A 26,656-nucleotide genomic window follows, 5' to 3' on the forward strand; every position below is an offset into this window, starting at 1 on the left:
AACTGAGGTTCAACAGATCATTAACTGAATATTAGAATTAACCGGTATCAATTACATTGCAAATTTCTTTAGTAACGATAGACAAAGATGAATTCTAGTTCAATCTTTACTCAGCTAGTGATCGTATCAGATGAGAGAATTGCAACTTATTTATATAACGACCTTGTGCCTATTCCAAATAGATATTCATAGGACATTTCCGTATTTTGGACATAGCACTACTAGGACATGATGGCGAACCCGATGAAGTCAAAACAGTTTAAAACATATTTGAAACAACAACGTTTGCATGGGTTTTAATGATGTGTTGAAATATATTCTAATCCTGATTTTCTTAATATCGTTATCTTTTTTGCATACCTCACTTTAAGTTCGACATAACCATATCTCGTAAAAGTGTGTTGTAATTTTACTTTTTATTTGTAAGGGTGCAGACAATATTACAACGCAGATAAGAAAGGGATGGTACTAAGTCCAGGATTTCCTGTGAGGTATACTGACAGCTATAACTGTACATATGTAATCTACTCGTTAAACCAACATCAAGTGAGATTGCAGGTTAGTAGCTTAATTAGAATTTAAATAGAATTAATTACAAATTAAAACAAGACGTCATCTAGCACATGTTTATGTCATTTACATTATCACTCAACATGTTTGTTTAATGTAATACAACATGATAAATTGTCAGTTGACGTGGTCTATGCCTTTTGTTATTGACATGTTTTAGTATGATCGTTTCAGACAAATTAACTATAACTCTAGTTTGTTTTATAATTGTAAAAGTAATTGCTTCAATCAATTATCCTACTTGGCCACGACTTGCCTGTGCTGTGTGTCTGTGTATTTGTTGAAAATGTAAAGCACACAAAGTATATTTCCATCCATTCACTCAGGTGAGATGTGGATCGATACATGTTGCAAACGACTCTAAGATTTGTTGAGATTGTTTCTGTTCGGGAAACAGACAAATGTATATAATTCTATGTCCACTAAGAAACTGTGCTAGAAATATTGATTAAGATTTATTTACTTACCACCTTGTTGATAGCCAAAGAAACTTCTCCTTAATTACATTTCTGCTCTAACTTATCTTATACCTCTAAGTAAAGGTTTTCATAAATCGGGAACAGATATGAATAAATCTATTTTAATCTTAATTCAGAGATTCATTATCGATTAGTATGTAAATTCTTTTTGTCATTCATTCAGTCTTCAAATACTTCTCAAGATTGGGTCTGCTTGTCGACTTTATGGACCAAGCACGCAATTGTGAGAGTATATGGGCAGTTTGAGTATCTGCCTGCCTCCATCTAAGGAAACACTTGGTCTTAATCGTGACACAATTATATAGTTAGTTTTCACACATTTGTGATAAGTGATGACAGTGTTTCCTTTTCATTTATATATCTAAAGCTATACTCTAGATTAAACTGTTCCGCTCTCAATGTTATTCAATATCACTCTATGATTTACTGTTTGATTGATATGTCAGAGCTTTCATGTTTGTTGCACAATTCTTTTTGTTATCAAGATCTTGAAAATAAAATATCACGACAAGAAATTATATCGTGTACAGGGTTCCTGGATTTGACGATTTGAAATTCCTGCAGTTTTAGTATAATGCATTTAAGAGCAGTTTCATACAACTTTGTAAGGAAATAATCTGTTTTCGGAATGGAACAAATGTTATGACATTAAGGATCTTGATTGCAAGTTTTTGCATGGTTTCATTAAACATGTTGTTCAATTAAGGTTAGAGGTTTTAAAAAAGGCGCTGCGATTGGAAAGGTTTCATTGCGAATAGTGTTTTTTTCTGTTTATATCTATTTTCAGTTCAGGTCCTTTGATCTCGAACCTGCTTATGACAGCGAGTGCTTTGATTCTGTTGTGATTGAAACCAGGAACATTACGTCAACGATATGTGGTACAAGAAACAGCACCGGTCTCAATGATATGAATTTCTACTCCGATGATGGTATTTTATATCTGATATTTACGACAGATTACAAGGTGGTTGCCCGTGGATTTGATGCGTACTTCTACTCTCTAGACAAAGCAATAATCGGTGAGCTTATATCTCCACTGTTATGTACAAAGGCTGCTTTTCTGAGGAAGATGTCCTAGTACTCTCCTTGAAAGTCCCATATAAAATAATTTGTAATATGTGAGAAAAACCCTTAGGTATTAAAATAATTACGCAACATTAACATTGACATTTCAAAGCTGACATATTCACTGCACTGTAATAGTTGACATTTGTTTATGAAACTGAATTACATTAATGGGAAAGAGAGAAAAGCCGGATATCAGGTTTCATAAACAATAAGTACATTTTAATGCTTTCATGTGGCATTCATAGATTTACAAATGCCAACTTGACCATCTTGCGAAATGCATGGAATTTGCATTTGTTGAATTAGCATTCATAAGCCCATAATTACCAACTGAAAGCGGTTCTCTTCATCGCTTAAATGATTTAAACGCTACAGAAAATCATACAAAAATAATAAGATTAATTGTAACAAAATTAGTATTACAATCCACACATGGATATGTATTTATAATTTAACTACTTTCCGAAGTAAATCGTTGTTATTTTATGTCTGGGAACATAGATATTACTATTTCTATCACCGGCTATCAAATATTTACATTTCAAAAGAATGTTGATGATTTGTTTGGTTATTTCACTTTCGTAAAATCAAATAGGAAAATGCAGTTCATGGAACACCAAAATCAGCGTGTCACAATGGGATCCTATTTTGCTTTTATATACATTTTGCATTTTTTACATATCACAATTGAGTAAGTGCAAAACAAATATATCGACAATTAAATATTGTTGTCTTATTAATGTTTAAGCATCAGTATCAATGTAAGATTGCCTGGGTGCGGATTAATAGGGTCTTTCCCTAGCTTGAGTGTAGAACAGAGAAATCTTCACTGAGGAGAACATTCACTACTGTCCGACCAGAGGCTTTGCCGAAGAGGAGATTCACTACTGTCCGACCAGGGGCTTTGCCGAGAAGGAGATTCACTACTGTCCGACCAGAGGCTTTGCCGAGGAGGAGATTTACTACTGTCCGACCCGAGGCTTTGCCGAGGAGGAGATTCACCACTGTCTAACCCGAGGCATTGCAGAGGAGGAGATTCAAGACTATCCAACCAGAGGCTTTGCCGAGGAGGATATTCACTACTGTCCAACCCGGGGCTTTGCAGAAGAGGAGATTCACAACTGTCCAACCCGAGGCTTTGCAGAGGAGGAGATTCAAAACTGTCCAACCCGAGGCTTTGCAGAGGAGGAGATTCACAACTATCCAACCCGAGGCATTGCAAAGGAGGAGATTCAAGACTATCCAACCAGAGGCTTTGCAGAGGAGGATATTCACTACTGTCCAACCCGAGGTTTGCAGAGGAGGAGATTCACAACTGTCCAACCCGAGGCATCGCCGAGGAGGAGATTCAAAACTATCTATCTAGAGGCTTTGCTGAGGAGGAGATTGAAGGCTGTCCAACCCGAGGCTTTGCCGAGGAGGAGATTCACCACTGTCTAACCCGAGGCATTGCAGAGGAGGAGATTCAAGACTATCCAACCAGAGGCTTTGCAGAGGAGGATATTCACTACTGTCCAACCCGAGGTTTGCAGAGGAGGAGATTCACAACTGTCCAACCCGAGGCTTTGCAGAGGAGGAGATTCACAACTATCCAACCCGAGGCATTGCAAAGGAGGAGATTCAAGACTATCCAACCAGAGGCTTTGCAGAGGAGGATATTCACTACTGTCCAACCCGAGGTTTGCAGAGGAGGAGATTCACAACTGTCCAACCCGAGGCATCGCCGAGGAGGAGATTCAAAACTATCTATCTAGAGGCTTTGCTGAGGAGGAGATTGAAGGCTGTCCAACCCGAGGCTTTGCCGAGGAGGAGATTCACCACTGTCTAACCCGAGGCATTGCAGAGGAGGAGATTCAAGACTATCCAACCAGAGGCTTTGCAGAGGAGGATATTCACTACTGTCCAACCCGAGGTTTGCAGAGGAGGAGATTCACAACTGTCCAACCCGAGGCATCGCCGAGGAGGAGATTCAATACTGTCCAACCCGAGGCTTTGCAGAGGAGGAGAATCACAACTGTTCAACCAGAGCCTTTGCCGAGGAGGAGATTCAATACTGTCAAACCAGAAGCTTTGCCGAGGTTAGACTATCGAAAATGTCCTATCCTCAAGCTATGGAATGATCCTTTTTCTATCCCTTATCTCCAGTACACTATAAATAGAATAACGAGACATATATATGCTGACAAATAAGGAAACAAATTCAGGCAAATAACGACTTTTCTTTTTACCTTTACATTATATACTGTACCAAGACAATCGTAATAATGCATTTAGAATTGATTTGAAGAAACAAAGATGACCATATACTTAAACTGTCAACATAAATCAATAACTCCGGTTTAGCGCGTGTTTATGTTCTGTATTTGCAAGCTTTCTAACTCCGGCAAGATGGAATTATCTACCCGTCACCAGAGGTGGGGATATTTCTGTTCGTCGGGGTAGAAATATATATATAGATAAATGTGTGTGAGCGTTTATTATGTTATATTGAGCAAATTAAAAAAAAACACGATTTAAATATTTTTTTACTGTTTATTGCAGATGGTTGTAACTACGTAACGTCGAATCTAACCGGACACATACACAGTCCAAATTATCCGGATAAATATTTTCCGATGATGAAATGCGAAGTGAAGATAATGTTACCTTCCCGTTTTAGAATCTCGCTACATCTACAGCATCTCGATTTGGATAAATCGAGCAAGTTGGGAAAATGTTCTGGAGACGAGGACAATATTAAGATCATAAAGGAGGGTATGGACGACGAATTCAATAACTTGCAATTTTGTGGCAGCAAGATGGATTATAGTTCGGACCAGACGGTGATTCAGTCAAGCGGATCAATAGTTTCAGTGATATTTCAGTCCTATAGTTTACACGAGAGTAAAGGTTTTATGATGCAGTATAGCGCCGTCGAATCGTGCAAGAACGTCACGTACAACAGTGCAACCGGAATTTTCAGCAGTGTAAACTTTCCTGACAATTATCTGAATAATCAAAATTGTTTCATGATAATAAATCAAACAGAAAGTTCTAGAATTCTAGAGGTAAAATTTCAATACTTCTATACTGTTTCATATGAAAATGACGCGTGTTTGAACACAGGAAGTTGTAATGACGATTATGTGGAAATTGACAATGGTGACGTCGTAATGCGCATGTGCGGTCAGTGTACGAGGGATGGGGTGCCATTAATTATACATTCGACGTCAGGATTCATTTCGTTGAGATTTGTCACTAATAGTCATCAGACACGATCTGGTTACAGTGGTCGGTGGCGATTGGTGGACACATTACCGAACGTTGAACTCACCTGTCCGAACAAGTTAATTGATACCAAAGAACTTATATATGAAGTCATTTGGATGAAGAAACCGTGGTCCCAAGCCAATATTGATTGCGGCAAGCGTGGGGGTATCCTTGCATCCGTTTCTAACATATCTATACAACGGCTGCTTGAAAAATTACTGAAGGACAAGTACGTGTTGCTTAACTTTCATCATTTAAGCACTTTTTTTTTGTTTATTAGATGTTAAGTGCATCTTTCCAAATGTAAAATAATTTCGTCTTAGTATTATATGCTCAGTTAAATAAAAGAAACCACAAAAATACCTACTTGTTAACATTGAGAGGAAAACAAAATAAAGATTTACACAAATAATAAACCTAGCAAGGTGTGATAAAAGTAAGAAAAAGGGCCCAGAATGGTAAGCACATTCAGCTTCATAAGCTACCCTCGCCATCAAAAAGGCATGGGGTCAGGAATGTAGAATATTACATGTTTCGTACTTCACTGAAAAAACAAAAAATGCGAAATTGCAAAATTAAATCTTTCCACGATATAACTTTATGAGTTATGTGATAAAAACATTTTAAATTTGTTTTAATTTCATATGTCATTTTATGAAACTCGTCTGGAAATTTTCACTTTTGCTTGCCAAGCCTCGCAAAATAAAATTTTCTGTAGCTCGTTTCATAAAAGCTTAATCTTCAGGAACACCTGGTCTTATTCTCCTTGTACTTTTACAAGAGTGTAAATCTTTCTATTGATAATATTTTGCCCTATTTTTAATGAATTTGAATTGGGATAATGATATTGTTGACATGCTGTATTTCCTTGTTTTTGTTTAAGATCTTATATTTACCTTATATCATATTTCTATGGAGTCCAATTCTAATTATTTTAAAGCAGTGCAATATCATTTGATCATTTAAAGCGTAAACTGCAGTCAAGAGATGCCATCATTTTGGATCGGTGCCAGCGATCGTATATTTGAAGGAGACTATTATTGGGCTGACCTATCACGACTTAACTTTACATGTAAGTAAACGGGTTTTTTTCATTAGGTTACTTTCATGTAACAATACAGTTTGGTAGTATTAAAGTGAGTCGAGACAGTAAGTGGACGTTTCACATTAACTAGACTGAGCCCAATAAATTACTCCTCGGTCTAGCCTGGAGTGCGCAGCTGTCGGGTATCACAAGAAACCTGAGTATGAAATTTTATCTACACAGAGTTGATCCGTAAAAATAATCCCGGATGGTTAACTAAACATTTCTCCTGGACCGACTTTATCATGTATGACATTTTTCGAAAACCTGCAAACGGTTCTTTATCATGCGAGTTCCCGCACCGAACACCTTTTAAGTCCAATCCGACGAACTGTGTGTAAGTAGTTGTTTGTTTGTAAGGTGCTGTGCTGATAAATGTTTGTAGTTCACATGCAAGTCTTCTCTCCATACTGTCTGCCACGGTAAATTGTTAACAATGTCTATGCTTAGTTTGTAAATCTACACCGATTCTGCCATCAAGTCATCTACGATTTGTGATTGTGAGGTAAGTATTGGGAGGGGTTGGAAATGTTAGGGGTTTCTAAGTACTTAATGAAATATGCTTCATATCTATTGACCGAATGGCGGCTATTTTGATAATTTTGGTGTTGAATATCAAAGAGTAGGAGTGACAGGAAAGAAGAGAAGTTGGTAAGATGTGCGGGTATGAGGGAGAGGGAGGGATATATATATATATATATATATATATAGGATTGGGGTAATATTTCCGTTAGGGGTGTCTGTCCTCTTCCTTCTATGGGTGTGTTATTACATTTGTTTTATGTGATAATACAATTGCAATTCTTCTCTAAAGATGGTAAATGAGTGCAGCCGACGAGGAAAAAACCTGTAAAATTCACTTATAACTACGTTAGGACCTATGTGGGTGTAATTGTTGTGTGGTTCACGCAAAGGGCACTGTTTTACCTTTACAATGCCCCTTTTAAGGGCATAGTATCTCCTATCTTGAGCCGTATTAGTATGACAATATGGTGGTATTGTACAAAATACCTATATGATTGCTCAAATATTGCACCAGGTTCAAATTATAAGAGAAAGTGGAACCCTACTGTGTCCCTACAGCACCCTAGATAAAAGCCAAAAATCATTCTGTTACCAAATGATGTGGAGGATTGACGTAAACTTATTTATGTGGACAGCTTCGTCAGCGTATTTGTCGTATGTAAACTATTTTAACAGATGTAAATGTGGGGGACTGGGGCCCAGAATAGGACAACTGAGACCACCTGAAGTGTCCGTAAGAACCGATTTTAGGGACGATAATTTTTGTTGATTTAGAGTCCGTAACTATCTACTACACTATAAATACTTTAAATACTATCTTTAATTGCAAATATTCAGCCAATTCGAAAGTACATGGCAAAAAGCATATTTTCCTTTTTTTTCCCAAGACCACGAAACCTGAAACACTTGGGACCTTTGAGAATATGAAGACGTGTTATAAATACATTTTAAATTATGTGGTTAAATTGTTTTTAAAATCCATAAATCCATGGACGGAAAATTGAATTTCGGAAACCTTTTGGATAATTATTACGTAATATAACATTAGGAAAACATGCATAGCTAAAACAAAAATACTAAGTCATTTTTCTGTTAGTGTGACAGATTTCTATAACCATCTGTGCTACATCGCCTTGAAAATGACTAATAAAAAAGAAAAGAAATAATAAACGAACAAATATCTAAATTAATGTCTCAATTGTAGATTGGTTTGAAGGATGGCCTGATTACGGATTCGACATCAATCAACCAAGTGATGATGGATTATCTGACGAAGATTGTGTTGAAATTAGAAACAGTTTTCCACTGCCTGTAAAGGGGACGAGAGCCACAAGTTCATATTACTGGAATGACAGAAATTGTCTGGTTAAAAATTCATACATTTGTCAACGATCGAAACAAGAGGGTAATATTGCTATTTGGCATATACATGTTGTCATCTAAGGTAAAATTGTAATGATAGTATTACAAATATCTCATTCGTAGGAAAAAGGAAGGACTTTCACATGAAATTGTATGTATAATGGAAGATATATAAACATTTTTTCTTAATTAATGATGGCGATATATATTTAGATTAATACTTTTTTTCGTATGGGGACACAATCGTTCTCTGAGCGGATATCAGAACGATTTTAACTAGAACCTGGTTATACAGATATAAAGGCATTAGGCCCTTAATTTCACTGACGAGTCATTAAACAACAAATCAGGTACATAGTGCAGTTTCACTCAAAATGTTGCATAAATGTAGCGAATCTTATTCAAAATATGCATCTTGTTCACTTGTGTGTCTTTTGTAAAAGAAATTCTTTGCATAGCAAAATATTGACGTTATGATAGATGGACATACTTTTTCTTTCGACGTATTGGAGGCACAGCTTTGTTTTTGGTTTGTATGTACTTTATTTTTATAATGGTTTTGAAGGAATATTTGCCATTATTTTTCATTTTAGTAACTAAGCCTGCTACATGGAACCAATTGATAACATCAAGAGTGATAGACGTAGACATGGATAGCCAGGAAAAAGTAATCATAAACAGCCCGCACTTTCCTGGAAATTACACTGACTTCACAGACATCATACATCATATTTCAAGCTCCAATCCATTTCATCGCTTACATGTCCATTTCGAAGCGTTTGACCTAGAAACATCTGATAGGTAAGTAAAGCTGAATATAATAATGGCACGATTGAATAGACCTCTCCCGATGTGTCACCTTTTTCATGCATTATTCATTATTTGATTGTACCTTGTCTAATTCCGAATTTGTTTTTGGAAGGTGAAATCATCTTAGTTATTTTGTACCAATCCCTGTAGGATTAATTTAGTGCGAACTTGTGTCAAATAAAGTCACGGTGTATACAGAAAAGGAAAAATCTGAAGATACTTGCATAATACTAAGGGAAGTATCGAGTGATCAATAGTTACACAATGTGAGCGCAAACTCGAAATGTCAGGAGATTAAAAGTCTATCAGATAACACAGGATTATTTACTGGAAGAATTTCGGTCTTTATCAATAGGATGGAACGTAATTTGATGTTTTCAGCCTGAATGTGACATCAACTTATCTACATTAAATAAATAACTTCAATAGCACCAACATATTTGCAAAACATTAATAGTGTTGAATTTAAACTATTCCTTCCCCTTGACTCATAAATAAAAGTCGATATTCAGTCCATTGTTTTTTTTTATTATTGTTCTGACGATTTATTTCAATAAAAAACGTTCATTACACCTTTCTGTCTTTAAGTCCTGTGGAAGGAAAAAAAGGTGTTTTTTTCGGAAAATTACGATAGCATAAACAATTTTTTTTTCAGCATTTCTAGATTTGGGTAGAAGTAGGCAATGTGTATCACGATAATATTTCGTTCTAATATGACTGCATAGGAATCAAACAAGATAAAGGATACATTTTGACTTCATACGAAAGTGTAAGTCATATGCCTCTCTTGGTTCAAACAAGAATGAAGGAAACCTCATAAATATCAGTCTATAAACCGACAATTGCCTTTTTCTAACAAAAAAAAAAAAAATAAATAAAGAACAAAATCGATATTTCTTATGTGATGACCTACGAAAAAGTGAATATGTATACAAATATACCTATATCCTTTTTTAGGATTTCCTGTTTCATGTAAAACTATTAAATGTGTTACACAACTCTATATTGTGTTCCCACAAAAACATCAGCAACATGCCTATCCCAGTTCAAAGAAGTCTAATTGAATTCTTACCATATATTCAATAGCGTCGATGATAACGGAGTTGTAGTGATTTTTTTTTTCGTTTATTTACGTCAGTAGCACGTCACTGTCAGGTACCTGAAAGCTGTAGGGAGTTGCGCTTCTGTATTTAATATGACTACCGTATTATCACATTGTACTTATATTGATATAATTAAGGTGTAAATCTATCTCATTTGTCTATATGACATTCAGTGAACAAGATATCAACAAGCTATATTTGTCAGCAATTTAATACTGCCATAAGGTTGCACTTATCATGTCAGTTAACTGTTCCCACTTGTTTTCTAGTGATGTAATAATTTGTGTCTAGTGTATTAAATCTAGGCTGAGTTATGTTCTTCAATATATCTATAATCTTCATTTGTCCTTCAGCAATCAAATTTATACTTACATTTACTGTATTTATTGATAGAATTATCATTAGTGTCACTTTTATAAAGTTCTTTTTCAATTGGCAACATTTCAAAATGATTTATCTTTGTTATGTTTTCCAGTTAATGAGAATAAAATAAGATTCTCGTCGATAATACCAACAAAGAACCATACAAATATTCCCGTTTTATCAAGAGATAAAACATTTACTTTAGTAAACCTTTACCTACCTCCTAAACACAATCATTTTATATCCGAAGCAACCATTCCAAATTTTGGCTGTGTTCTGTATTATAATTCAATGTCAAATTCATAATTTCAAAGTAATTCGGCGAGTTCTGTCTATGAATCTGAATATAATAAGATGTAATGGACGGTAAAACGTTAGCAATCGTTATTTAGGAAGCTAAGAAATGGGACACTTTGTACTGACATGGTTGTTTCCATTGGCAAGATACTTTAACTCTTTGTGCTGCAGGGTATGCGACGGGCCTCTCGTATCTTCTTCAATAAAATAGCCACCAGTTGATACCACGAGACTCCCACCTCATAATGACTGCCTTTTTACATGGCGATAGGCCCATTAGACAATAATACTGAATGCGTAGTGAAACAAGACATTTAAGCGATGTTAGTATGTAATCTAGCCGAGAATTAAATTCATAAAAAAAAGCCAGCAATAAACATGACAATTATTCAATATGGAAATTCTCTCTCCAACGGGAGTACCTCTATACAGCTCTTTATTGTTCCTCATAGATAAACCGTTTAATTGGAATTCCATTTAATGCCTGTAATGCTAGACAGCAGATTGTTCTTAAGTACATAGTATACAATTCAAATGAAATGTTAGCATTTCCTTTTTATACTTGCTGCGGTTTTATTGACGCGGTTTCAGGTTATAACTTACGATGATCTAATTCCTTATTTGACTCTACTGCTGCGAATTCTAAAATGGTATTGACATGTGTGTCATTAATACATTCTTCGAGATTGCAGTTAAAGCATACAGCTGTTGGGCGTCTGGTCCTCGAAGTTAACCGTCACCAGCATGCCAGGTTTTAATTCATTTGAATGGTTCAGAATATACGCATATACTTGGCATGCTTCAAAATTATCAGATCTTACTCAAATGTATTGATTATTGAGGCAAGTGCACATTCCCATTTAGGTAATAATATATCTTTTCAACAATTTAGAATTTCTCTATTCGCCTACTAGGCTTCAAACTTCAGGACCTTAGTATTACTGACGACTCCTAGAAAGACACAACAGTTGTATGATGCATTTTAATTCATTACTTCGCTCTACTGTGTCTATTTCTCCTGATTCAATAATCGTATTGAAAGCCTAAATCACTTGTGTGTCTATTGCACAATCTTATAATCATTCAGGCAGTGTATGCTTTTCAGCATAATGTTTTCCAATAAATATCTAGATGGTTAAAACTTTTCATCGTAGAAAAGCCTTAAATCTCTAATACTGGGCGTAATTGCGGTTTTGTTTTACATTGTTTTGCGTCATCGCAACAGTCATGGTCATATAATAACGATAAGATACCACATCATGGCGAAATAATTTGATAATTTGTGTGTTTATATATAATTGAATTTTCTAGTTTAAAATGTGTGTTATTAAGGCATAAGGCTAAATAGGTTCAGCTGTAATGTGTTTAAACGAATAATTCTATTAATTCAATGAAATTTACACTATATACACGTAGGACAGCTCAGAGGTTATATAACAGGATGGACATGTGATTCTATTGATGATATTTCTGTTTATTGACGATTCAATATGAAATGATATGACAGAACATATGTCGGAACATCTGACAGTACCACCATTATTATCGTTATGTAACCTACATTGTCAAGATAAGTCTTTCAGTGTCATCTGCAACACACGGGTCATCTGATATATTGGTGGAATAGGTTGAAAGGGTACAAGACTTATGTTATTAGTCTGTTAGGCTTGATCTAAACAAGAGGAAGCAATAAGCTTATGATCTATAATCTAGCTCATAGTTCCGGTGTGAACATATATTGTTGGCATCCACTTTAGGCCCTTCAAGGTCTCACATGTAATATCTACGAAACTGGTCTATGTTCATGCTGTTACATTTGTGAATACGTTGAGAGTTTATTTCAATATTTAGCATTTTTACATCGCAATTACTGGTAATTAATGAGCTGAAACAAAGTAGGCAATTAAATACGAAAGTTTTAGTGAATCTAACACCCCAGGAAAAGGAACGCATTAACTAGATATTTCACTTTCATAATACAGTCGAACCTCGTTATCTTGAAGACGGCGGGACCGTGAGTATTCGATTTAAGCGACTTCGAATGGTGTGATGTTTGGTCGGGACCGAGGAATTATTTCGAATTAAAGATTGTTTTTGAGTTATTCGAGATAACGATGGTAGGCGGTAATCTCATGTAATGCTGTTTCGGAGGGAAAGCTTCCAAGAGTTATTGATTCAACTGTACTAACAACCTTATATCGAAAGATATTTTGTCTGGCATTGTTCACATATGATCAGCAGCGAAAGTGTATGCATAATATTGTATTAAGGTATGCTTAACCTTTTCACAATACCTGTACTAATTAACGCATACGTAACACTTTTTTATTGATAGGTGCATTTACGACAACTTAACCCTGAGCAGTTTCTCTAACACGTTCCCGGATATTGTGCGATGTGGTGATTGGAATCCGAAGATTAAATTAATTGATTGGACGTCAAAAAGCAACCTCGCAGATCTTCAATTCAGGACCGATAACTCGGTGTCAGCATCGGGTTTCAAACTCTCGGTCATCGCCCGCGAAGGTAATCGTTGTATTGATATATACATAGTTAGATTTTTATGTTTCCGCGCTGCGAGACTCAAATAAATCTTCAACAAATTATCCGATTGAATTACCAGTCGTCGAGGTTTTAAACCATACGCCAGAGCCATCGTTTTTTTTCTTATCTCTGGTTGCGACATGTGGTTTGCAGCGTATGACGTTAAAGAGGGGATTTTTCATTCATATTTCTTCCCGGCTGTGATCAGACGGCATTTAAACTGGTTTAGTATCTCTAGTGTAACTACTAAATCTGGTAATGAATTCACATGCTGTGGAAAACAGTCTTTAGCCGTCCTTTTTAAGTCCTCCGTCATCGGATGGTGGGATATTCAAATCGCCCATTGTCTGCCGTCCGTCCTAACACCCTATCGTCCTTCCGTTTACGATTTTCGTTATGGCCATTTCTTGAGATGTACAGGATGGGTTTCTCTCAAATTTCTTTTTTATGTAGGTTCCTTGTGGTCCTTAGTTGTGCCCCTTTTATTTTTTGCCTGATCAGGAAAACAAAATGACCTACAGGAGGCCATCTTGGATTTTGTCAATGAATGTTTGTCATCGCTATTTCTGAAGAAGTACTTGAGATGGATCTGTCTCAAACCTGTATATATTCTACAGGAGAGATCAGACACTCTGACAATATTTAAGTTGTTTTCGGTTTTAATTAACTCATATCCTATAAAACTAGGGCAAAATATGACCAAAATATGAGTTTGTTGAAGACACTTAGTACGCAAATTGTGCAAAATGGGAAGAGACACTTAAATATCGAATCAAATGTGACATGTAAATACCATAGGTTGATGCAGGAATGTTGCTTTCCAGAAATGGAATATTCACAATTGGGAAATTGAAATAGACTGTGAAAGACCTTACTAACATATAAATTGAGTTGATGAAGAATATATATGGTGTTTATCAGGGACCTTTATGCACAGTCGGTTGTTTTCTGTATTCTTTTCTTTCCACCAACCAGCTTAAATCACTGACACTGGCTTATTTACACACAAGTTCTGCTGATTGACAGACTGGTTCCTTTATGAACTATTTATGTTATTTTAGATCCAGGATGCAGGGAGGCTTTCAATGATAAATATCATAAAATGGTCGGAGATCCCAAGATCATGTTAATATCACACGATCACCTCTGCTATCTTATCCTGCCACGTGCGACTGAATCGTATCAAAATGCTGGACGGACATGCGCAGGGTACAATGCATCGTTGTTCTATCAAACTACACAGGATCAATGCAGTATGCTAACTAAAGCAATACGAAGTATTTACTCAGGCAAGTCATAATATGTTTGCTTTTTCCACGGAGAGTTATGGCAAAATCTTAGTTCCTAGGAAGTGAAAATAGTGCCCAATTCCATTCAACATGAAGATTTTACTTACCTGTCAATGAAAACCGTTATGCCATGACTTCGACAAACTGAGGTACAATAGCCGTAGCGAATTGTCTGGTTCCTGACTCTCGTTTGTAGCAATTTTCTATCGCCTGAATCATAGCTTTTTTCTTAACGTCACTGGTCCCTCCACCCATCAAAAAAAAAAAATAAATAAAAAAATCTGTAACTGAGAGTATTGCTCATGATATACCATTTTCCCTTTATCAAATTTCGTTTGTATGGTACAAAAGACGCGTAATGAAATCGTCTTTGCTCTTTCATATCACGAACAAGCAAAATTCAATTTCATTATCCGAAAATAAGGGATAGTTGTGATAGGATCAAGTATATTGGTAAACTCATATTTAATCAATGTACCCGCTGTACAATTTCATAGCACAATATAATATTTACTTATCATTGTTTATTTTAATCAAACATTCAAATACATTTCTATGGCAGTTCCATCCATTAGAATTATTTCCCTTTCTTGTGTTGCCACGACATCATTTCCACTTGAGTTGTTTGGTTGTTAAGAAGAATGCCTGAAATTTTGCTCAAACAAAGTGGTTAGTCTTCGGTTCATTAAACACACACTCAGCATTTTCTTTCTGATTAAAATAATTTGCTGATAAAACCAAATATTTTTCAGCTTTTCCCGTCTAATAGTTTCTGAATTGTGCGAATTCTGACCCCTGAAAAGTATTACATGTATAAACACACTTGGAGATCTGAAAGGATAAACGTGTTGTTGTTTATCAGTGGCAGTGAAAACGAGATCAAATTTGAATTGTAATCGGAAAGTGAGAAAAACTTTTATGGTGTAAATACAATTATAAATGCATTATTCACTTTAATGAGAATAATACTAAACTCGATATTATTAACATATAGAAAGCTCTCGGTGAGATCATATTGGTGAACAAATCTTGTTTATGATTTTCATTAAGCTGCATTTGTTTAAATCCTTTGTGATAAGTTTGTTTGTCAGCAGTTGTCAACTTTCAAGGATTGCTACAATCAAGAAAGAGAAAGTTCGTGGTATGAAAGTCGAAATAATCATGCTTATCTTAAAGATTAGAAGTAAGACTTCCCTGTTATTATAGTAAGTAAAGATCGAGGTAAGTGGCTTATGGAGACAAGTTTGTAGTGTCGTCTCTACAAGTTTGATATGTGGTGGGTTTCACGACTTGAATATTCATAAAAAAACACACACTGTGTCGATTATTATCATCAAATTATTATAGTAAAAGATCTTTTAATGGCGAGTCATAACACTATTTAAACAAAGATCGGATTTATTTTTTCTCTCGAAGTATGGAAACTTATTTTATCACAATACTGCATGGATGCAAGCGATATTCAGTGAAAATCACGGGATTGAAATAATCGATGTTAAAATGGTAATATCGTTTATCCAGCTTCTTTGAGTTTCTAAGTGACTGGTTTAAGTCAAAAGTGTGACAAGTGAGGCATTGATGATTACATCGATAAAGATTGTGTAAATTTGTCACAATTAGCAGTAAAATACTTGTTTGTCTTCCATAGATTACAGCCAAGACTATATCAGTATTTGGACAGGCGGGGAGACTAAGAAAAATGGTAAGACTTTTAATATATAATGTCAGAAAATCCCTTTACACACTCCCTGTACAACATGTTGACAAAGACCATAAGTTTATTAAAGAGGAGCCATCTGCAGTTTATATGAACAGGTACCAGAAAACGGTAAAGAAGAATGTACGTTGATTTAAAGACAGGATTTAATTTCAATTGTAAAAAGGCTAAACTGCTTTCTGCAAACAAATGTTCAAATATTTAAAGCGTGATTTAATTTTCCATGACAGTGTCCGTCTGTGAAATGCGCAATATTCGACTCTCTGGATTAGAATGCTTTGAGGTAGACGATGTCTTAAACTCTGTTGATTGTCACATTCCTCGTCCATTCGTATGTGTAAAAGAGCATCATGCAAAAGACGACGATAAAGGTAATATATGTTTCTGTACTTTGCTTGATTAACATATAACATAAAATATATTGGTTCTTTGATAAACAGAACGTGCAATGCACGTTTTTGGCTTTCACTCAGACTCCTTTTGACACATAGTAAGACATTTGATTTTTTTAATTCGACACACATGTATTACATGTTTCAATGTTACGCGGGCCATGTCACATAACGTCTACATATAATGGTTTGTACAGACGTAAAAATTAGTACAATGATATCTTTTCAATGGATACTAGTAGAATAATTCGAGTAGACATTCCGGAAGTTTAGTTCAACGATTTAGGATTTTAGGTTTTGATTCATTTTTTTCATATTCATATTTTTATTTCATTAGTACTGTGAACTGTGAAAGAATATTAATTTGCATAAGAGATTGTGGGGTTTACTGTATTTCTTTAGGTCAAAGGGAGTTGCATTTAAAAAAGATGCAACGTCAGGTCCACTGAAAAGTACAATCAAGGTTTATCTAAAGCAAACTGGTTGATTTACCTTTGAATGAGAGTAATGAGCACGTAGTTTATATCATTGACAAATTACACCACTCATTTAATGTTTAAATGGTATGAAATACGTGATCATCGAAAGATATTCTTTTGAAAAAAATCATTTTTCATTAGTATATTAAATATGTTTAACTTGCATTACCAAAACAACAGTGCATTACATAAATGATATATGAATAAGTACATTGGATGATTCTCTATTTATCTGTACAAAACTTATTCGAAAATAAGTTTCACATTCAGAAGTTAAAAAGTTGTATTTCTTTTCTTTATAGACACGAATCACATCCAGAAAGTAGTTCTGCGAACTCCAGGTGGTCAAATAAAATGGCCTCCTAAGAGTACTGGTCATTTGTATGGCAACAATCTTCATAAAGAATATGAAATACATGCTACGGATGGTCACCGAGTCTTCATCACTGTAGAATATCTGGAAATTGAATACCAACAGGAATGCTTATATGATTATTTGAGCTTGACCGAAATTGTTAGTAATAGTGCTGTTTTATGTGGAAACACAAGCACTATCCATAAAAGTTATTTTCTTTCCACAAAACAACAAATCAATATATTATTTCACACTGATTCCTCGATCGGCGATAAGGGTTTTGAAATATCTTGGAAATGGATAGACAGTCGAGAAGGTATACAGATTATACCTGTAAATAATGAAAGTTATAGCGGAAGTTCTTCAAGCATCAATTACCCCCTACCTTATCCTGACGTGGTGCGGTACTGCAAGTCTCTAAAATTGCCAAGTCAATTTAGAATTATCTTAACTTTCAAATTCATTAACGTTTTAGAAAACAACAAATCGGATCCTGCTTTCGTTTTTTACACTCAGGACCAGGAATTAGTTTTGCCTTACAAATTAAACGCTACATTTCCTGCAAGTCAGCGCACATTTATATCCGAAAGAAACCACTTACGATTGTGTTTACATGTTGATTCAATCGAAGAAAATGGAGGGTTTTCAGCAACTTACACCAGATGTAAGTATTTACAGAGCAAATTGGAAAAGTTGTTATACCAATGGTTTAAATTTTGGCAATTTTACTAAAATCCTCTTTAAAGTGGATGTATTTTTTTTAAAGATGATGAAAGTTTCCCTATATTTTTTTTATTTTGAATGTAATTAGCATTTCTATCTACACTCCAAAACAAATATCTTAAAAATAATAGTTATAACGTCATCAAATGAATATTAAACTTACTCTTACGCTATGAATTTGATTTTACAGCTAGTGATAAAACACTTCGGATATCTGAAAGTATGAAGATCACACCAAAACTGCAAAATTTCGAAGCTATTCAGAGTATTCATTTCCCCAACGATGCACCAAGCAACCACGAGCATATTATCTATTTGACAACGGACATCGGATACAACATAGTGCTAGAGTTTACAAATATTTCCCTTGTTGATAGCCTGCGGTCTTCTGCGTATCTAGAAGTAACAGACACGTCTTTAGGGAATGGTTATGATAAGAATATCATTAACATGACAATTGATTCAACATTCCAAAGGCTTCCTGTTGTGCGATCTCATTTAAATTCCGTGCAGGTGATATTTGTAACGGGATATGGAACTGAAAAACATTGCTTGTTTCAGGCTAAATACTCATCTTTAAGAGGTACGTGCTTAATTACAGAAAAAAATGAAATTGAATTGCAAAAGATGAAAAGAACAAGCTAGAAAGAAATAAAAACACAATAAAGAAATTGAAAGAAAAAAATAAAATAAAGTTGAATAATAATGAAAGAAAATCATAGTTTTGACAATACCAAAACGCCAATAATCATGTGATGACGACTTCTAATTAGAAAAAAAATAAATACGTGAAGTAACCTTTAATGTAGCATATAATTTCTATTTTTATTTTATATTCCTATTTTATAATTTGAAATAATATATTTTAATATGATAACATCTTGGTTAGAATAAACAAGGTTTATTTTCAATTTCAGATGATGATTACTTAGAAAAGACAAAACACATCACGAATGGATCATTAAATTATTGTGATAATGTAACTTGCATAAATGGCGGAGGCTGTGTCCAACTAAAGAACAGCAGATACACTTGTGAGTGCGGAGCGAATAGAACAGGTAAACGACATTGTTATAAACCAAATGGGGCAAAAGGAATGAAAAAGCTCCTGATGCTGTAATAATTACCATTATAATGAAAATTTTAACGGCCGGTCAACACATAAAAGGTCATTAGGGCCATCAACCGGTCAAACACACAGCCGTCCAGAAAGGAAATAACATTAACAAACCAAAAGGTAAAAGACAAATGCTAAGAATCTGAAAATGGGTATACTATCACAAAAGATTAAAATGGTAAGTCATAGTTTGTTATATAGACCGGCAGCTTGCAGATAACCTAGAATTTTACAACTCTCAAAACGGTCTTTAGTCTTGTCCCGTTACGATAAAGTAAGTGAACTGTAACTAAATTAGGGCTAAACTTGAATCTTATCCTTACACAACTTCATAATAAGTAACATTTTAATACCTGTACATTAAAGATGGCGTGGTGGAAATAAATTTATGATAAACTGATTGAATGTTGGAAAGATAAAATGACGGCTAAAGACAACAACATGTGCCCTAACAATTCCATTGCGGGCGCATAAAAATCGCATGAATTTTTATAAGAAATATACTGTCATGTTTTTGTAAAACATTTCTACATTCATTATAGGTTTGTTTTGCCAAACATTCCTTTGTGACCTGTTCCCCTGTGTACAAGGGAGGTGCAGTGTACGGAATGGTGGTCCTACATGTGAATGTGAATCCGACATTTGGGGCAAGTGTTGTAACATGACGTTTGTCCAGTGTAATGAATATCAATGCCAAGGCCACGGAGTCTGCGCAGAATCTCAAAATGACCCGATGTGTATTTGTTCTGGACAATGGACAGGTAGAGTGTTTTAATGTTTTTGTCATCGAAGTATCCATGTAAATTTGGCTACAAAATGCAAACATAAGGCCGTGCTTATAAAACCGGAGGTAGACGACGTGTCTTTGGAGGATGAACACATCTCAGATAAAAGTCCAAAATCTTTGATCACCTTGCAAATATTATTACATTACATCAACGTCATGGAACATACTGTTTTAATCAAATTTCTGTGTAGATATGTGAATAGAGTACAGATGCAAAAGATACTAGTCAAACAAGCATGTAAAAGATGAAGAACGAAAGAATCAAAACTGACTTATATATTTCTACACAATTATAACAACTTTTCAGGAGCATTATAAAGATTCTAATAATTTTATCATAAAGGTGATGATTGTTCTGTGAAGATACCGGAACAGAAAGAGACGATTGCAGCTGGTGAGAAACTGTTGAATGAACCTATATGGATAGGCATGATCGTCGTTCTTAATCTTGTGTTTGCTTTCACATCCATGTTCATCGTACGGCGCAGATGCGAGAAGAAATTTAAATGCTGCAAGGAAACAAAGTCTTCTGAAGATAGCTCAGGTATGTAATCAAACGGATACGTGGTGATTGTAATAATGTAACAATATGTAACATATTCAACGAATTTTCAGGTTTGAACAGATATTGATTTTATTATGCTTACTACAGATTAGAATGTTTTATAAAAATAAGAGACTAACTGAAAGGAATGCGTTTAGTGCATACTTCAGTTTATAATTATCCTTTAAAATCACGGGATTTGCCGGATTACAATGCATTTTTAATCATGATTTCGTGTAAGAGGAAATCAAGTCATTCATATGTTTATTACAGACAAAGCAGGTCGTGGTGTACATACAGAGAATAACTATCCATGCCTTGGAGACATGTACAAACACTATCGGTACAAGGACGACAAAGATGCATCTCTGGACGACAAGGAAGTATGACCCATTTACATTAATACCATCTGTTAAACTACTTCAACTAGGGTTGATCAAAATTTGGCATTGTTTAAAATATATGTTTTTGATTTCAGTCTTTTGGCAAACATGATTGCCAAAATTAACTAAATCATATGATAAGTGCACATGATATTTGCGGTCTTTGTAATCAAGTTTCTCCTTACTAATTATGTTTGCGTTGAATTTTGACAAAATCAATCTCAGGAATGGCATAATCGTTCGAATGGAATTAATTAGAGACATTGACACAAAAGCATTATTTCCATTTTGAAATGATAATAAAAAATTTGCTGTCAAAGTCTTTGACTGAAACGAAAAACAGATCACAATTATTGTAATATTACAATAAAATTAAAGCATATAAATTTGCCTATTTGAATTTGAATACGGGTCTCGCACTTCCAAAACACTAAAAATTTCTTTATTTTACTATCAGGGAGAGGAGGACAGTAAAGAAATTGAGTCACCAGATATAAATTTCAGTAATCATAGAGCAGCAGCCAAATTATTTGCATCATACAACAACCGACAGCCAGATCTCACTGTACCTGTCCTCGAGAAGCATCCAAACATGCTTGAAAAGAATTCAGAGGACTGTGTCGGGGGGATGAAGGGCGGAACCATCAACTTTTGTCCTAACTATGATATGGACATGCATTGTGATGACATCAGTGAAAACGAAATTGCTGAAGCATGCCTTGACGCTGCAGTCCCTATTCTCAAAATTTCGGAAATAGGAATGTCTTCCCTGGAAAAGGACTACCTCTGCACTTTCGAGAACAGGTCATGGAAAATTGGTAGTAAAGACTCTCCTCAAACAAATCAGCATTGTTATCCTAAAATTGTTGTGGTTGATTCAACTCCGCCACATTTTCTTGATTCTCCTGTTCTTCGTCGATCAGGATTAGAAATGTCTTGCCAACCTCCTATGGAGAAGCATACACCTTTCAGACTTTTGGATGCCGAAAGCAAACGACAACGTTTCGCTTCGAAGTTATGGGTTGAAAAACCGCTATTTAACACAGATAGTCTATCTGGGCATCATTCGCCGAAATCCACTTTATACAGCAGCTCTGAATTGCCCGATGTCCGTTCTGATGTATCGATCTCAGAATCTCATGGCTTCGCACCACTCGATTGCAGTCAATTAAGTAAAATAGCACGTGATCAACAAGTACGATCACGATGCATGGCCTCACGTGAAGAGAGGTATGATACTGGAACATCAGAATATGCTTCAAACCATATGAGTACGGAGAAGCAGCGAAAGAATAATCCTAAAGAAGAGGGGTTAAACGATTCAAAAGGCGGGACACCAGGGAGGAAAATGAGAGCAGGTCGTATGAAGCGTCGAAAGAAAGGCCATTCTATTGAAATAGGTGCAGTCAAATATCACACTTCACCTAAGACAAAAACAAGCAGTGATTCAAATTTGGAACATCGTTCGAAATCAAAACACAGATGGACACGCAAAAAGCAGAAACAGGAGCAATGCCAAAGCATCCAAAGAATGTTAGAATCGTCATTAATTGATGATACTGGTCCTAATACAGCTTCGAAAATGTCTGTGCGTAAATCTCGAAGTAACGATTTAGTTCCAAGTCAAATGGTCAAAAGCTCGTGTACAGGTCAGAACAGCGGAGATGCCAACGACTTGTATCGTCCGATGGTACAACGAAGACACTCCTATCATACACAGCAAAATTCGAATAGCGTTTATGACCCTGACAGCATGTTGAATAAAGACCAAATGCTTGCTTATAGAATGGAACTGAGCGAAAGTGATCTGTCAAGTATGCCTCCTTACTTGTCATATAAAATATTGGAGGAGTCTGCCACCTCCTCTGACATATCTGGTACGGTTTCATCAAATAACAACAAAACTGGGCCGCTGAAAGTACCATCAATGTCAGACACTGATACAGGATTTTCGTCGTCGACACGGAGTCTGCGTTCACCTAACAGTGGCAAAGACGACGCCGATTTATTTTTACATTCTTTACATTCTGTTAAAGTGAATAAGACGGACTCCGCGTACCAAACTAAACAAAAATCCGCCAACATTAAATCAGATCGAAATAAAGAGATACGCACACCAAGAACTAGGTTCGTATAAGTCATGCATTTGTTTCCACCAAATATAAACTCAGAATCTCGGAATATTCAATATATTTGATGCATGTATGTTGTAAAGTAAGGCATTAAACGGGAAATTGTATCTTGTATCTTTTCGCTGAAGTTACATCGAATACTGTGGTTATAATTTTTTTCTTCATTGATGCCTAGTCCAATATTCTATTTATAATACGTAAATTTTTACATTAAGAAGGAAGGATTCAAACGTGGTTGTACGATTACAAATGGCGGCGAAAAGATTACAGAATTTTTCATCGTCTGGTGACAGCGCTCTAAATACTACAATATCAGAGGACGAATCGGACAACACACACAGGTATTTATATATTGTTCAAATTGATATTCAAATCGCCTTTCTGCTGTGGTTAGTGGTCATCCCGTCATCCGCCCGTAAACGATATTATTGCTAACTATTCAATAGTACTGGCTGGATCTTTATTAAATTTCATGTGTAGCTTCCTCTTTGTCCCTGGTTGTGCCCACTTGGTTATGGAAATTATCAAAAAATTAAAATCACTGACAAACGGCCATTTCGGATTAGACTATGAAAGTTTGTTATCGCTACTTCTTGAAAGTATTGAATGGATCTTTCTCAGTTTTCATATGTAGATTTCTCTGGGTCCCTATTTGTGCCCTTTATGTGTTCGGGAATGATTAGAGACATAAAAATGTCTCACTGGCAACTATCTTGGATTTGGCAGGTAAACGATTATGATCGTTATTTCTGAAGAGAAATGTTTAAATTACATATCATTGTGAGCAAAAACTGAGGAAAGAAGAGAAAGGTAGGAAAAACTTTAAAAAGAACAAATAAATATTAAAGAATGATAACAAAACATCTGTGATATCTTGCTTTTGGGAGAGTTTTTAGATCATAACATGCACAGTCGAAATGTAAAAAGATTATTATACTATTACACGTGTAGCGGCCATTTTTTCACGATTAATCTATAACTATAATGGGGTTGCGTTACTGAAACACACACAAAATATTTAACAAAACTAGATGTGTAATAAAAAAATCTGTGAAAATTTAGAGAGATTGTTATAGTTAAAAGTCAAAGATGTAAAGGAAATTAGATCTTGACAGTATTTGGCACATATGATCGAATTATTATTTCAGGAAAAATAGAATATTAGAAAGTCCAAAAAAATGGTTGGAAGGGGTGTCAGAAGAATATACAAGTCACACTTTTGATAGCGACTCGTTAGGAAAGGATCGAAGTATGCAGGATTCCGTCATCGACATCGAATTAAAGGACTTCACCTGCGCCTAGAATGAGTGAAAGGACTTCACCTACATGAAAAATGAGTTACAGGATTCCCCTGAGTGTGAAATATGTTACAAGACTTCACCTGCTTGCAGAATGGTTCCGGAAAGAATAATTATTTCTCTTTGTTTCATAAAATACACTTAATTGTTCCAAATTAATGTAAAAGTGTGAAACGATTTTTCTTTATTGCATTTTTATCATTTCAGAGAAGATTACATATATTATCAAGACTGGTCTTTCTGATGACTCAAACTTCGGTTTTGCTTTTGCAATGGACATCATGATTATGTATTTCAAATGTATCTGTTGTTCACGATTATATTACACTATCGGTTATGGTCCTAACTGGAACCTATCGACAACAATTTCTACAAACAATATATCTATATATATGTGTGTTTGTTTCATTCGACTGCATCTAAAACATTGGTAATAATTTTGGTGGTAGTCTTTGTACATAGCATTGTTTTTTCATCAATAAATAAAATAAGTTTCTCCACGATTATTTTATTTTCCCAATTACAGAATAAAGCTTTAATGGTCTTGACACCACGTAATGGTTCTTTAAAGGTCTAATATTGAATATTTACCTGTGTTTCTTTTGTATATTGATGACTTAAAGTGAATCCAGAATTTTAAAAAATTATAACTGTTGAGATACAGCATTTCTTTGATTAAAATTTTTCAATTTTAATTCTTTAAGTGGCTCACCATTGACATAATAATAGCATATTAGTGTCAACGCTTTACATAGAGAAACAAACATAGATTTTGTAAACTGTATTTCCAAATTCTAGACACCATCCATATAGATAATAAATGTTAAGTTAGCAAGGCAGTAGAGGCATATCTGGCTTTAAGAATACATGTACTAAGCATGTTTGTAAAAGTCGGCTTATCCTAGATTCTACAAATACATAAAGTCGTGAATATGTATAAGACCTACATGCATTTACAAACCTACAATCATATCATCTCTTGTATGAATTTTTTAATTTGTAATCAGTTTTTCTCCCGCAAAAAATATTTGAAATTTTTTTTTGCAACAGCTATTTCCTGATTATTTTACCAGCTCATAGAAATTATCTGCAAAATAATAGCACTTCATTCTCAATTGAATTCAAGCTTCAATAGTCATTTTCATATCGACATCCAAAGAAATGTTTCATTGTGCAGTGTTTAAAACCACCTATATACAAGAAAATGGAGTGTTCTATTTTTGTTTTTATTACTAGATTAGTTCGGCAAGTAAATTACACACAGTACAAAACAAAATATGTGTGGAAGTTTTGTACTCATTGGTGTTGGTAATTTGTATGTGCCCATTAGAGTTATAAATGCATATGATTGTAAATGTATATACGATAATTTCATTGTGAATTACTCTTTAGAAAAAACTTGTTGAAATGTTGCTGTTTGATGTATTCCTTGTTTTATTTGAAACAAAGAATCGGTATGTCAAGGCACAGATTGGTCAACTTTTTCGAATGCTACTTTTCTAGAACGGTTGGGGGATTTTAATAAAATTTGGATGTGTTTATTGAATGGTGTATAAAAGAGTAAATAAGGCGCCCAGTGACAGAGTATGGCAATAGAGTGCAGAGCATTGATATCAGTGGCCTAAAACAAGGCGGTTTGGGAAGACCACATCATCGATACTCCAGGAAGTACCGTCGCTTTCGCTCTCTGCACTCCTTGAACATGTCATGGCAAAATTGGAGGTTCCAAGTGGACAAGACGAAAAAACTAGTTTGATCTTTTGGTGTACATGAAACGAATCTCGAGGTCGCATAACGGTATTATTATGTCTTTGAAGTTTGGTATTGCTCTTTTGTTATGTTGCAGAGAGGAGCGTATCAGCCTGTGATTGGTCATTTTTTTTCTACTGGAACCAATCAAATTACTTCCGTTGTGCCTTCAATTTTGCCAAAACATGTTTTAGGTGTGCAGAGAGCAAACGTGATCATAACCCCTGGAATATCGAG

At 35.1% G+C, this 26,656-nt stretch overlaps 1 protein-coding gene across 1 annotated transcript in view; it reads left to right on the top strand.

Moving 5' to 3' along the window:
- Window positions 1-24,674, top strand: part of LOC132560445 (uncharacterized) — a 36,551-nt gene extending 11,877 nt beyond the window's left edge. The window contains exons 4-22 of the mRNA XM_060225108.1: window positions 428-558; window positions 1,837-2,068; window positions 4,659-5,595; window positions 6,335-6,438; window positions 8,180-8,380; window positions 8,931-9,138; window positions 13,246-13,436; window positions 14,516-14,743; window positions 16,392-16,445; window positions 16,691-16,831; window positions 17,634-18,350; window positions 18,600-18,992; window positions 19,327-19,467; window positions 20,069-20,287; window positions 20,657-20,851; window positions 21,131-21,240; window positions 21,698-23,367; window positions 23,591-23,713; window positions 24,521-24,674. Of these exons, the coding sequence (XP_060081091.1) occupies window positions 428-558; window positions 1,837-2,068; window positions 4,659-5,595; window positions 6,335-6,438; window positions 8,180-8,380; window positions 8,931-9,138; window positions 13,246-13,436; window positions 14,516-14,743; window positions 16,392-16,445; window positions 16,691-16,831; window positions 17,634-18,350; window positions 18,600-18,992; window positions 19,327-19,467; window positions 20,069-20,287; window positions 20,657-20,851; window positions 21,131-21,240; window positions 21,698-23,367; window positions 23,591-23,713; window positions 24,521-24,674 (6,149 nt within the window). The remainder of the gene's footprint in view (window positions 1-427; window positions 559-1,836; window positions 2,069-4,658; window positions 5,596-6,334; window positions 6,439-8,179; window positions 8,381-8,930; window positions 9,139-13,245; window positions 13,437-14,515; window positions 14,744-16,391; window positions 16,446-16,690; window positions 16,832-17,633; window positions 18,351-18,599; window positions 18,993-19,326; window positions 19,468-20,068; window positions 20,288-20,656; window positions 20,852-21,130; window positions 21,241-21,697; window positions 23,368-23,590; window positions 23,714-24,520) is intronic.
- Window positions 24,675-26,656: the final 1,982 nt, after the last annotated feature.

Source organism: Ylistrum balloti, unplaced genomic scaffold (genome assembly GCF_031769215.1).
Source record: "Ylistrum balloti isolate Yb309-2 unplaced genomic scaffold, AGI_CSIRO_Ybal_v1 Utg371064, whole genome shotgun sequence".
Lineage (NCBI taxonomy): Eukaryota > Metazoa > Mollusca > Bivalvia > Pectinida > Pectinidae > Ylistrum > Ylistrum balloti.